Source organism: Mercurialis annua, linkage group LG4 (assembly GCF_937616625.2).
Source record: "Mercurialis annua linkage group LG4, ddMerAnnu1.2, whole genome shotgun sequence".
NCBI lineage: Eukaryota > Viridiplantae > Streptophyta > Magnoliopsida > Malpighiales > Euphorbiaceae > Mercurialis > Mercurialis annua.
The window spans coordinates 21,288,551-21,299,756 of record NC_065573.1 but is presented as its reverse complement, the minus strand read 5'-3'; the positions used below and the strand labels follow the sequence as shown (position 1 = coordinate 21,299,756).

Genomic DNA, 11,206 nt, shown 5'->3' with positions numbered 1-11,206 from the left:
AAATTTAAATCTCCTAATGTGCGGATATGGAGATTTAAATTCAGAACCTCCATCCCATGGGGAAAACTCCTACCACTAAGGCACACCACCTAGTTCGGCACTTAGCCTAGTTGGTAAGGCTCTACGTGCGTGAGGTTGGGGGTTCGACCCTTACTCTCCGCAACCCGTTGTTTGGCTGATAAAATGTACTAAAACTAGTACTAACCAATTTGGGAAGCGACTTCTACACCCTATTGATAAGAAGAAAAGGTTTAATATTTTTAAAACCGGACCCGAGATCGAACCGGTGCCATAAAGGCTTCATGGTTCGGCCGGTTCAACCGAATAAATTCAGATTTTTTAATTTTAATAATTTTAAATTAATTTAATTATATATATATATATATATGATGATATATTTAAATGAGAAAAATAAATAAATTTATTATGTGAAAAAAATAAATAAAATAATTAATGTTTAATTTGAAAATGAAATATAGTGTATGAAAAAATGTGTGTGAAGTAGAAAATACGAGAGACGGAGAGAGAATATAAAGAGAGTTAAAATTAAGGTTTTTATTATTTTTGTTGTAATTTTATATTTGCAAATTTGCCCACTGTGATTAGGTTTATTCTTAAATTTAATTTTTGTGGAGTTATATTTTGGGTGGCACAATTATCGAGTAATCTTAATATTTTGTAATTTTTGACTCATTTATTACGGTTAGAATTGAGACTCTTGTAGTCGAATTTTTATCTATAAATAAAATAATATTTTTAGCAAAACAAACTGTGTAAGAAAAGGTGTGAGAAAGAAAATGTGTTATCGTGTGTATGAAAGAGGGTGTGTGAGAGAGTGAAAATATGAGGTAAATTCACATGGGTGTAGCCATAATAGAGCAAATGAGTATCAATATTGCTGAGATTTTCAAAAACCAGATTTTACTGATTTTGGTTAAAAACCGAATTTTACCGTTCAATCTGGTTTTTGACCGGTTTTTTGTTTTGTTGATTTTAACACCAAACCGGACCGGACACCTAACCGGTTTCTAATTAACCCAGTCCGACCGAACGGTCCGGGCAAGTTTTCAAAACATTACTAACACCTAATCTAGAGTAGTTCTACCTTTAACTAAAAAAAACTACTACAGAATTCCTAAGATATGCTATCATTTGTGCATGAGCTTTGGGTTTGGACAGATTCAAACTGGACTCAACTGGATCGGACTCTTTTATATACAAGTCCAATCACAGTCGAAGTCGGACAAATATGTATTATTCATGCTCGGTCTACGAAATGAATTTAAAAAGACTCGGATCGAGTTCTTTTGGTGCTACATAATATTTCATTTAAAAATAAAAACTCAAGACCGCATGTGAGAAGTGGACTTTGGCCGAAGTTGATGGAAAAATAAGTGTCTAAGTCCAGACTAAGCAGGCCGGGCCAGTTGGGTACTCAGGCGGTATATGTTGTTGTGCAACATCAGTTAAGCCGCTTCACAACTCGAAAAAAACACTAAATTAATTTTGGCTACATAAGCACTGAACTCGGAGTGGTTATGCTGCTAGTTGACTTAGTAAAGCGTCAAAGACCTCATAATCAATGTTCCAAGTCCAAGAACCCAAAATGCTAGGAAGCGAAAATTATTCATAAATCATTCATATGCAATGTTGTCCGTAAAACATGTAAAAATCAGGTCAAAATACATGACATGAGCTTCGACTATGTGCACTCCATTTTAGTATAGAAAGATGACTTGAATAACCGATACCTAAAGTCTAAAGCCACTATCTATATCTAACTATAAGGAATACTGATATCCACTTGGGAATTCTGGCGCAAAAGACGCGATCAAATTAATCAATTTTCATGATAACAAGATTAATAGACCACCTTTAACTGATATTCGCTGGCGGGGATTCTTTGATTATTTCGGATGGTTCAGGAGGTCCTCTGGCAATGGGCATTTCACGAGCAAAACTAGTTCGACTAGGCTTTGCATAATCCACATAGATAACCCTTCCATTCAGTGGCTGCCAGGCATATAATTTGCTAAATCTAAAGTTTACATCAAACATAGTGAACTCGAAACGAAAAAGGAATTAGTTTTACCTTTCCATTCATCTCAGTCAGAGCTTTATGGGCTTCATCGTCGGACGCAAAAGTAACAAACCCGAAACCTTTCGATTTGTCTGAGACTCTGTCATGTATAATTGTAGCTGGGAAGCAAAACAAAATAGAGAATCATTTTTAAGCTGATCAAATTTTTCTAATATAGCTCAATGGTATTATTATTATTATTATGAATGGAAATACCTTCAACTACTTGACCATATTGAGAAAAGGCTTCTGTTAATCCTTTATCCGTCGCGCAAAATGACAGTCCTGTAGTAAAGCAATTGAGTAGTTCATCATTCACATAAGAGTCCAACTAAGTAGTGAAGTGGCAGCAAGTTTTGGTTGAGACATTTTTACAAACACTTGGATTAAGTTTGCTAAAAATTGAAATAAAATAAGAGAGACGGAGAAAAAATGGCAAAAAGAAAAACCTCCGACGAAGAGCTTGGTGGCTATGCCGCGGCAGGAACTGAAAAGAGAAGGGATTGATGTAGTATCGCCTTTTCCGGCGAATCTCCTGAGAGCCGCCATCAATTGTGTACGTTTGTGACCTTGTGTTATGGTTGGGCTGGCAACAAAGGTAAGGTCTACTAATTACTGGAGAAATGTTCACTTAGTTCACCTAGTTCAGACGTCATTAATGTTATATTTGTTATTATTGCCAAAACGCCATTTGTTTTTTAATTTTAATCTTTTTCAGATTTAAAAATAAATCACAGCACCAAATCATCCAAGCTCACGCTTAGATTATAAATTCATCTTCTAGATTCAAATTTTATGGATGACAGATTTAAATAAAATTTTGAACTAAAATAATTATTATGCTTGAATTAAACTCTGGAATTGGTGACATCCAATCTAAAAAAGCTGCATTTCCCAACAAAATAAAAAGTACAATAATATCCGATAGAATTACTTACGTGCAAAAATCGAATAAAATCATTGATTTTCTTAAAAAAAAATTAATTTAATATTATAAAAAAAATTGTAATTTGATTCAACTCGATTTGGGGAGCACAATCAACTCATTTTTTATATCAAAAGTAAACCAAACTAATTGATTCGACTGAAAATATTTACAAAATTTATAAAATCAATTTGATTCTATCTAAAAAAGTCAATATTCAATTTGAACCGAACGCACTCACCCTAAGTTAAAAATTATTATCATGGGTTCAATTACTCTCATAAACACTCCCCTTTCAGATTATCAAAAAAATAAACTAGAAATTATTATCATTAATCACCCTTTGCTTTTCGTTCCATATTCAAACAAAATATGGACAAAAGCTTAATTCATGCCAGATTCACACAATTCTACAATTTACAAATGGTAAATGCTAATTCATCACATTTGAAGTAGAATTACTTGATCTATTTTCAGTGTTTAAACTTGTTCTTTCTAATTTTTCTTCAATTAATTCATTGCTGAAACCCTCAGCTCAGTAGTATTACAACAAGCATCTTTCACAAGGAAATTTTCTCCTTTCAGTTCAAAGGAACAAACAACTAAAACTGATAATAAAGGCAAACATTTAAGATTAATAAAGCGAACAAAATAAAAGTGAAAATCGTGTGCTAGACTGCATCAGATGACGGACTCTATAAAGTTTCATCCTCATACATCTAAAAGGCAATTATAAAAACACAAATCCATAAAGAAAAAGAAGGGAAGTAAAAACATGATCTCTAACACATTCTTCGTCAAGCCTTGCTAACAAAGATTTAAACTCAGCCTTTTCACTTTTGTGGAACCTCATAAAACTGGGATGACATCCTGAAAATCTAAGACTTATAATCCTAGTATTACAACATTCCATTGACACGGGAGAGACCACGATACAGAATCAACCCACAGAGTAAATTCTTCTAAACCTGGTAACTTTTTGGACAAATATTAACAAGCTTACTATGAAGAGTTACTTTACCATTATTTTATGGACTAGAGCTGTACACCAAACTCATTACAAACATTTTGCACTTTGCTCACATCTCCAAAGGAAAAAACCTAATGCCTCTTCATCACCTCAAGAATGATGCGCCTTCAGCAGTGTTTGATAGAACATGTCTATAAAACTATCATCCTGACATACAAATAACATCAAAATGTCAATGGATGATCTCCTATCATTTGAAAGGGAACAAAAACAATGAAAATAAAAAACGACAAAAAATATATATGAAATCCATGCATGTATCAATGAATAATTTCAATTCACATGATAAATGTGTTAAAACAATTTAAGTAAGAGACTTTAAAGAGAACTTCAAATTTGTGCCATAATATTACTTTTCTGAGCCAGTGTCACTAATTTCTCCTTTCAAATAGTTTAAATCATACCTTAAATTGCAACTTTCATCAGATATAAACAATGCTTCTATTTTCATCGGAAAAAAAAACAATGCTTCTATTTAGCCTGCTTCCTGCATAAAACTAGCCATTTCTGATACAGAAAATACAGCTCCACAGTTATAAAAACTAATGCTCATTCCTAATTAGGTGACTTGCAAAAGCATGTTGCATAATCATTCATATAAACATGGTCAACTGTCAACATGCAATGGTAAAGCTGGATCCAGGCAAGAAAACATGATAAAGACATGCAGCAATTAATGCATTGCCAAAATTATTTTTTCGCCACTTGAAAAACAGATGAAAGCACGTATAAATTGATGGTCTCATACCATAAAATAAAAAATAGAGCTGTATTTTATGAAAAAAGTCCGAAAATTGAAAAACAAGAAAAACACAGAAATGAAATTACCTGAACAAGTGAAACGAGTGCATCACGAACTTTGTCTCTGTCAATAACGGGCACAGTGGTAGGAGAAGTAGGAGTAAGAGAGGGCGGTGGGGTGGGAGGTGGAAAGGGTTGAAGCATTGGAGTACCATATGGGCGTTGCAGGTTTACAGGAGGATGAAGTGACGGTGCAGTAGGCAGAGAAGATGAGATAGGTGGAGTCATCAAGGGAGACGAAGATGTTGGCGGAGTAAAAAAGGAAGAAGGCTTCACTAGATTAGTAACCCGATTGACGCTACTGATGGGATCAGGAATTTCATGGATGGCTACTGAAGTAGGCAAAGAGGAAAGAGGAAGGGATGGTATTTGTGGAATTTGTAAAGGAGGGGGGACAACATTAGGAGTATGGGAGGATAATGGGACCGCGGCTGAAGAATGATAGGGTTGTCTTGAATTTGCTATATTAGACGCACTACTTCCAAGATTTGTAGCCGCCTGCAACAGTAGCATGAAATAACTTCAGGCCAAGGACATGATTAACTCAGTAACGTTTAAAGTTCAAAAAAGAAAACATGATAAGACTAACACAGCATCATAAACATGCAAATTAGCATGTTGCAACCCCAAAACATAAACATCCTAAACAATTTCATACAGATCATAAACTGGTTTTTCATAACTTTAACTAATACTCCCTCCATCCCATTTTGTTTGTCACTTTTTCATTTTCACACATTAATAATACATTAAATGTGATAGATAAATTTTCTTTTATACCCTTTATGTTTGGCTTGAAAATAAGATATAGTCAAATGCATCATTAATTTTACACATTAATCTATCTAGCAAATTCATTAACATTAAGGGTTAAAAAAAGAAAATATGTGCTAATTATACAAAAGTGACGTTCTTTTTTAAACATCAAAAAGCGTAAAAAGTGACAAATAAAAGGTGACGGAGGGACCGAGGGAGTAACAATCTTGCTTCGCTTGTGAATTAAATAAGCTAGCTATTCAAAGTCCAAACCACTGCCTTTTGTACTTTATTTTTCTCTATTAAAGAAAGGAAGCTGTCTAATAATCTTAAATTAAGAGTTATTATCAACAATATTCCTACAACTAGTAGGCATATCGTGTTCCATTTGAATAGCATCTATAGCAAACTCTGAGCAGGATATACTAAAAATTTGCATGTTTGTTCTCGCATCTACATAAGAACAATGAAATTTGGTGAAACGTCCCAGGGCCACTAGAATAAAGGACTTAAAAGTAAATGTGCTGTGATGGAAAGTGCATGTTATGTATGGAGAATTTGGTATAATAGTCATGGTAATAATGGTAAAAGTACTGTATATTATTAATTATCTCTAGTAATAATATAATATAGACACTGATAATTAAAGAAACTAAAAGTAACAGATAGTATGGTGTCTGCATCTTTCAACATATGATTAATAGTTTCCACTAAAACATACATGTATGAACTTAATTTACTACCTGGTGTACTGAAAAGGACAGCAGAATTGGCATAGGAAGTTAGACAGTAAAAGCACAAATTAATCATTTCAGCAACACATAGTTAACAATCTCGATAGAACATATGACAGTTTTAAGGCACATACTGTAAAGAAACCCTCAAATGAAGAATCTTCACGACCATCAGTGGCAACAGATGCAGTTGATGGAGGCTCTAAGGGGCCTTCAATCACCGACATGCTTGGAACTGCTTCGAGCTCCTCAAATTCACTGCAATGCAACCCAGTTTGAGTAACAAATAACAACGTTCAACCACATAAATGACAGTTTGCTCAATGGAAAATTGAACTTCCCAAGATGAACATATAAATATCTCAATAATTCCACCTTTAGATCAATGAACTTGTGATAAAAAAATGTTAATCATAGACATCTAAACACCAGAGGATGGTATCCCAGCTAAACAGTCTTAAAGGAAACATGACCACCAACTTCTAAAGAAGAAATAAAGCAGGAGTAGTTAATTAAATAGTTTAATTAGCATTTTGGACTCCTTCTGCACAATATATGAATATTAAACTGGCAAATGACAAAATACAGAAAAAGATCCGAATTTCACAATCATATGATACTTCTCTACGGATTTTAAACTATTATCTGCACTATATTCTAGAGCAATTTAGCATCCAATTCTTCTTTTTAAATGCTAATTTGTTTTGAGAATGGCAGAAACAGCACTTTTATATGAGCAGCCAGGTCATATGCTATCAGCATTGACCTTATTTAGGTACCTAATGTTGCTCTGAATACTTTTGAAAGAAATATTACCTTTTGCTCGAGGATACCTTAGATTTTGGGGGAACCTTTGAGTATGCATTAATTATCCTGTAAAAGAATAGTATCAAACAGTTACCACTAATTCCAAACACCTCATACAAATGCAAAGACACCATGGTTTCTTGACCACTCTCTAAAACTTCCTTAGAAAGAGAGGCTGAAAAGAGAAAAAAGAAACTCTCTAAAACTTAAGTCTCAAAGTTCCCCGTTTGCATTCCTCATCATCACTCCGTAACAAATTTCATGAACCAATTCAATTACATCCAAGTGTGCCACCATATTTCAGCTGAAGCGTACAATACTATCTATTTCCACAGCTAGGGCATATTAACAATTCAAGAAAAACACGGCTTCCTAAAGTTCTAAAATCATGACATTTAACTTCAAAATCTTGCTACATAATTTCCCAATTTATCCCAATTTTCTCATCTTTTTGGAAACATAACTTGCATTACAGTCAGTCACTTCATCTCTTTCACTTCTACCTCTTAACTATCCATTAAGCATTCAGAAAATTTAAATTCAAAATAACATCTAAATCAGCCAGGATACATTGATAAGAAGTAAAACCTTACCTAGAAAAGAGATTGGCAACTTCTTCACATTCGCGAGAATTATAAAACCAAATACCATTAACTTCTTGGGCTGCATTTCGATATAATAAATATGGAATTTGAACTTCGTACTCGAAATCTCCCAATAAATTCTCTACCAGGTTTTCTATTCATACAAAAATAAGATTATAAAACATTTCAGCAACTCCAACACCAGAAATAAATATCTACATATATCTGACATTGCTTAAGCTACAAGCCTACAGTACATGAATAAACATCAAAATCTAAACCTGTATTTCGCCGATTCATTACAATGAACTGAAACCGAGGCTGAGTATTCCTATTGTCAGCAAGGGAAGCAACATTGATAGTCAGTTAATTATAAACATAAACTATTGATACAAAATAATAAATTCAAAATAATATACTAAACATTGTCTTAAATCAAATCAAATAACAAATAGTCGAAACCTCTTGACAACGAATAAGGATCCTTCAACATCCTTTCGACTCTGCAAAATCAAATTAAATACACAAAATTACGATAACAAAACAGGAGAACGAAATCAAAAAACAAATCAAAATCAGATAGCGCACCCATTGATTACTATCGATATTAAACTCGTAAAAAGTAACATGAGCAGCAGTAATCAAAATCTGTTCAATAAAAGGATCAACTCTTTGAAGAACTGTGAGATTAAGCATCTTAGTGGTTTGCTGATCTAGATTCGGCATCAATTTTCCCGTTTGAGACATTTTTTTCTTAATCAAACCCTAAAATAAAACCCTAATTAGCTAACTGATAATCTGAATTGTTAGATTTTGCCGGGAAAAAATAGTTTCTGTACAGATAGAAACAGAGTTGAAGCGCGTGAGGTTAGCAGATAGTACAGTAGTGGAAGACTGGAAATATTACTAGGCAGTCTGTGGTGTTATGAATGACGAAAATGGCCTTTTATAGTTTGGTTATTTACGATTTTGGTCCGGTTTGCTTTTGGTTTAGTGTGGCTGGTGCGGGTTGATCAGCATGTAATTGAGTAGGAGTACCAACTAAGCCACTTCTAAGCTAAGAAAAAAGTTTTTTAATCTATAGATTTCTGTTTTAAAAAATAATTATATTTTGTTTTGTTTATTAACATTAAATAGATTTAGATGACTATATTCTAGGTCAAATGAATTTAAACTTTTTCATTTTTTTATTTTGATGTTAACTATTTTGACTTGATTTAAAAAAAATTAAGCCTAATTGATCTTAATTGATAAAAAGTCAGTTTATTGTAATTTTATTATACTAGTTTTAAAATTTTAGTTTAATATAGGTAAAAACCGATCGAATTATTTAACGATTTAAGTGAGTTTGTGTTTATTTAATAACACTCAGTTGTTTTTATTTTGATAATTGAAAAGAAAGAGCACTTGTGGTAGAATTAAACTCACGATCTTAGTAGGATGCTGTTTAGCGCACATATCATTTAAACTATAGCCGGTTGATTATTCGATTTTCCAATTTGGTTGATTGATTGCATAATGTCTAGAACATAATTATTATTGTGAAATTAACACAAAATTATCTTTTAGGAAAAATTAAAACATAATTCAACATAAAAGATTTTCATTTCAATTTTCTTCCAAATAATAATACAAGTGAATGATAACAATAAATACATCTTCAACCAAACCAAACAAAAGCAAACAACAAATCAAAGAAACCAAAAACGATTAAGGATTTAGTTTCTTGCTCAAATTCTTCATAAATTACTGCTTTCGAAGAGCCACCGCAGACACAACAACTAACACCACAAACACAACCACCGAAGCAAATGAAGCCACCACACCGCCGCTCACATTCTGGCAAAAATCACCGAACTGTTGGCACACAGCCAGCCAGTTTGCACTTTGGTTCCCGTTGTGTGCTAAGTACACTACGGCAGCCGCCGCAGCACCCGCGGCGGTGTTTAGTGTCAGTGCAATCTGTATTGATAGAAATAAAATTAATATTTTATTAAGGAATTGATATGAATATATGAGAATTTAAATGTTGAGTAAGTACGTACAGTGTCGGAAATAAGGAGGAAGAGTCTGATTCCAAGAGCATGAGGGCGAATTATGCCTACAACTGAAAATGGAAGTGAAAGGACCAAATACCCCGCAACTAGTCCCATTGCTATCACAAAGAACCTGCATTTTATTTTCTCATTTAGTCTTTATATTTAAATGCATTAAATAAATTTTAAATATTATAACTAAAATTAAAAGAGAGAAAAATAGCGGACGAGCGGCCAATAATTGAATAAGAGAGGAGCATAAAACGATCATTTTTTACGGTTAATTGGATTTCTAATGAAAAAAAAAAAGGAGTAGCTCCCCTCAAGTTCATAATCCCTCTATTTTCCTCAAGTCCATTTAGATGGATGACACATAAGCAAATCTTAATTTAGTTTGATTGCTTATGTATCATCCATCTAAATGGACTTAAGAAAAATGGAGCCATTCCCAAAAAAAAAAGAATTAATTCGAGATGATTTTTATAAATTTTTTAAACAATAAGAGACAACCGGTAAAGGAGTGATCGTCGACTTACGTCTTAGATGTTGTAGAGCCCTCTATACTAAAATTAAATAGTGATTTTTTTTTAAAAGGTAAAAAAACTTACTGGAAAGTAGGAAAATCATCATAACCAGCTTCAAATTGAAAGAACTGAGTGAAAAAGGGGAGAGTTTCATCACTAGTTCCCACAATAGCAGCAGCACTAAGAGCAGAAATGACACCACCAAGTCTCATAATAAAGTCAAAAATAGCAATCCCTTTCTTATAGCCTCCTTTTTTCTCATAACTACTAGTATAATTAGAAACTCCAATTAAAGGTGCTTTGCCCTTAGCAACAGCACTTGATTCACCACCAATTTCAATTGTAGTTGACATTTTTCTTTACTCAAATTAATACAAAAAATATTCTCTTTTTTTCTTCTTCAAATTGTTGATGAGAATAAGACTCAAAATTGATTGTGATGAAATGAAATGAAATTGAGTTGCATTTATATACAAAGAGAATTAGAGGATTTGGTTGGTTGGTTACAATTGTCAACTTAAATTGATTTATTTATTTTTAATGTAATACTAACTTTTTTTTTTGTTAATGAGGATTAAGGTAGTAATGGGAGTTGTTGCTAACCATTGCTACTGTGATTAAGCTCACTTTTGGGTGATAATAGTATTTGATTATGAAAGCAAGTAGAAAGTGTGATATATCCAGCTCAAACAATTAAGTTGACCAAATTTATATTAACTACTTTGTGATTATAGTTGTCATGGATTGAATGGATAAGAATCTTAATAGTTTATGTCTTGCATGAAATTTTATCCATAACTCTCACTAGTGTGAGTGAAAAAATTGATTAAATCAAATTAACAAATCTATTTCGGTTTAATTTGATTAGTTTAATCAGTTCGATTGATAGACAATGTTGTTTCGGTTATAACTAAGAGTTCAAAAATCAA

The 11,206-nt window shown here is 33.0% G+C and overlaps 3 protein-coding genes across 3 annotated transcripts; all 3 read right to left on the bottom strand.

Annotated features, from left to right (window-relative positions):
- Window positions 1-1,607: 1,607 nt before the first annotated feature.
- LOC126676582 (small RNA-binding protein 11, chloroplastic) lies at window positions 1,608-2,728 on the bottom strand. The gene is made up of 4 exons (XM_050370810.2): window positions 2,530-2,728; window positions 2,297-2,365; window positions 2,093-2,199; window positions 1,608-2,013 (listed from the first exon to the last, which is right to left on the bottom strand). Exons 1-4 carry the CDS (start codon window positions 2,627-2,629, stop codon window positions 1,876-1,878), a joined length of 414 nt encoding a protein of 137 aa, XP_050226767.1. The 5' UTR covers window positions 2,630-2,728; the 3' UTR covers window positions 1,608-1,875.
- Window positions 2,729-3,735: 1,007 nt separating this feature from the next.
- Window positions 3,736-8,616, bottom strand: LOC126679000 (mRNA-decapping enzyme-like protein). The gene is made up of 8 exons (XM_050373938.2): window positions 8,306-8,616; window positions 8,180-8,220; window positions 7,999-8,048; window positions 7,727-7,871; window positions 7,143-7,199; window positions 6,461-6,584; window positions 4,864-5,334; window positions 3,736-4,182 (listed from the first exon to the last, which is right to left on the bottom strand). Exons 1-8 carry the CDS (start codon window positions 8,462-8,464, stop codon window positions 4,126-4,128), a joined length of 1,104 nt encoding a protein of 367 aa, XP_050229895.1. The 5' UTR covers window positions 8,465-8,616; the 3' UTR covers window positions 3,736-4,125.
- Window positions 8,617-9,303: 687 nt separating this feature from the next.
- Window positions 9,304-10,702, bottom strand: LOC126678033 (casparian strip membrane protein 1). Its single transcript, XM_050372892.1, has 3 exons — window positions 10,362-10,702; window positions 9,763-9,886; window positions 9,304-9,679 (listed from the first exon to the last, which is right to left on the bottom strand). Exons 1-3 carry the CDS (start codon window positions 10,628-10,630, stop codon window positions 9,464-9,466), a joined length of 609 nt encoding a protein of 202 aa, XP_050228849.1. The 5' UTR covers window positions 10,631-10,702; the 3' UTR covers window positions 9,304-9,463.
- Window positions 10,703-11,206: the final 504 nt, after the last annotated feature.

Excerpts from the sequence above, each read along its gene's own strand:
- LOC126676582 (XM_050370810.2), bottom strand. The coding sequence starts at position 2,629 with ATGGCGGCTCTCAGGAGATTCGCCGGAAAAGGCGATACTACATCAATC. Across the intron at positions 2,366-2,529 it reads CACCAAGCTCTTCGTCGGAG|GACTGTCATTTTGCGCGACG; the intron begins GTTTTTCTTTTT and ends GCTTTACTACAG. Across the intron at positions 2,200-2,296 it reads ATATGGTCAAGTAGTTGAAG|CTACAATTATACATGACAGA; the intron begins GTATTTCCATTC and ends TTTGCTTCCCAG.
- LOC126679000 (XM_050373938.2), bottom strand. The coding sequence starts at position 8,464 with ATGTCTCAAACGGGAAAATTGATGCCGAATCTAGATCAGCAAACCACT. Across the intron at positions 8,049-8,179 it reads TCCTTATTCGTTGTCAAGAG|GAATACTCAGCCTCGGTTTC; the intron begins GTTTCGACTATT and ends TGCTGACAATAG. Across the intron at positions 5,335-6,460 it reads CATTTGAGGGTTTCTTTACA|GCGGCTACAAATCTTGGAAG; the intron begins GTATGTGCCTTA and ends CTACTGTTGCAG.
- LOC126678033 (XM_050372892.1), bottom strand. The coding sequence starts at position 10,630 with ATGTCAACTACAATTGAAATTGGTGGTGAATCAAGTGCTGTTGCTAAG. Across the intron at positions 9,887-10,361 it reads GATGATTTTCCTACTTTCCA|GTTCTTTGTGATAGCAATGG; the intron begins GTAAGTTTTTTT and ends AATAAAATGCAG. Across the intron at positions 9,680-9,762 it reads TCCTCCTTATTTCCGACACT|ATTGCACTGACACTAAACAC; the intron begins GTACGTACTTAC and ends CTATCAATACAG.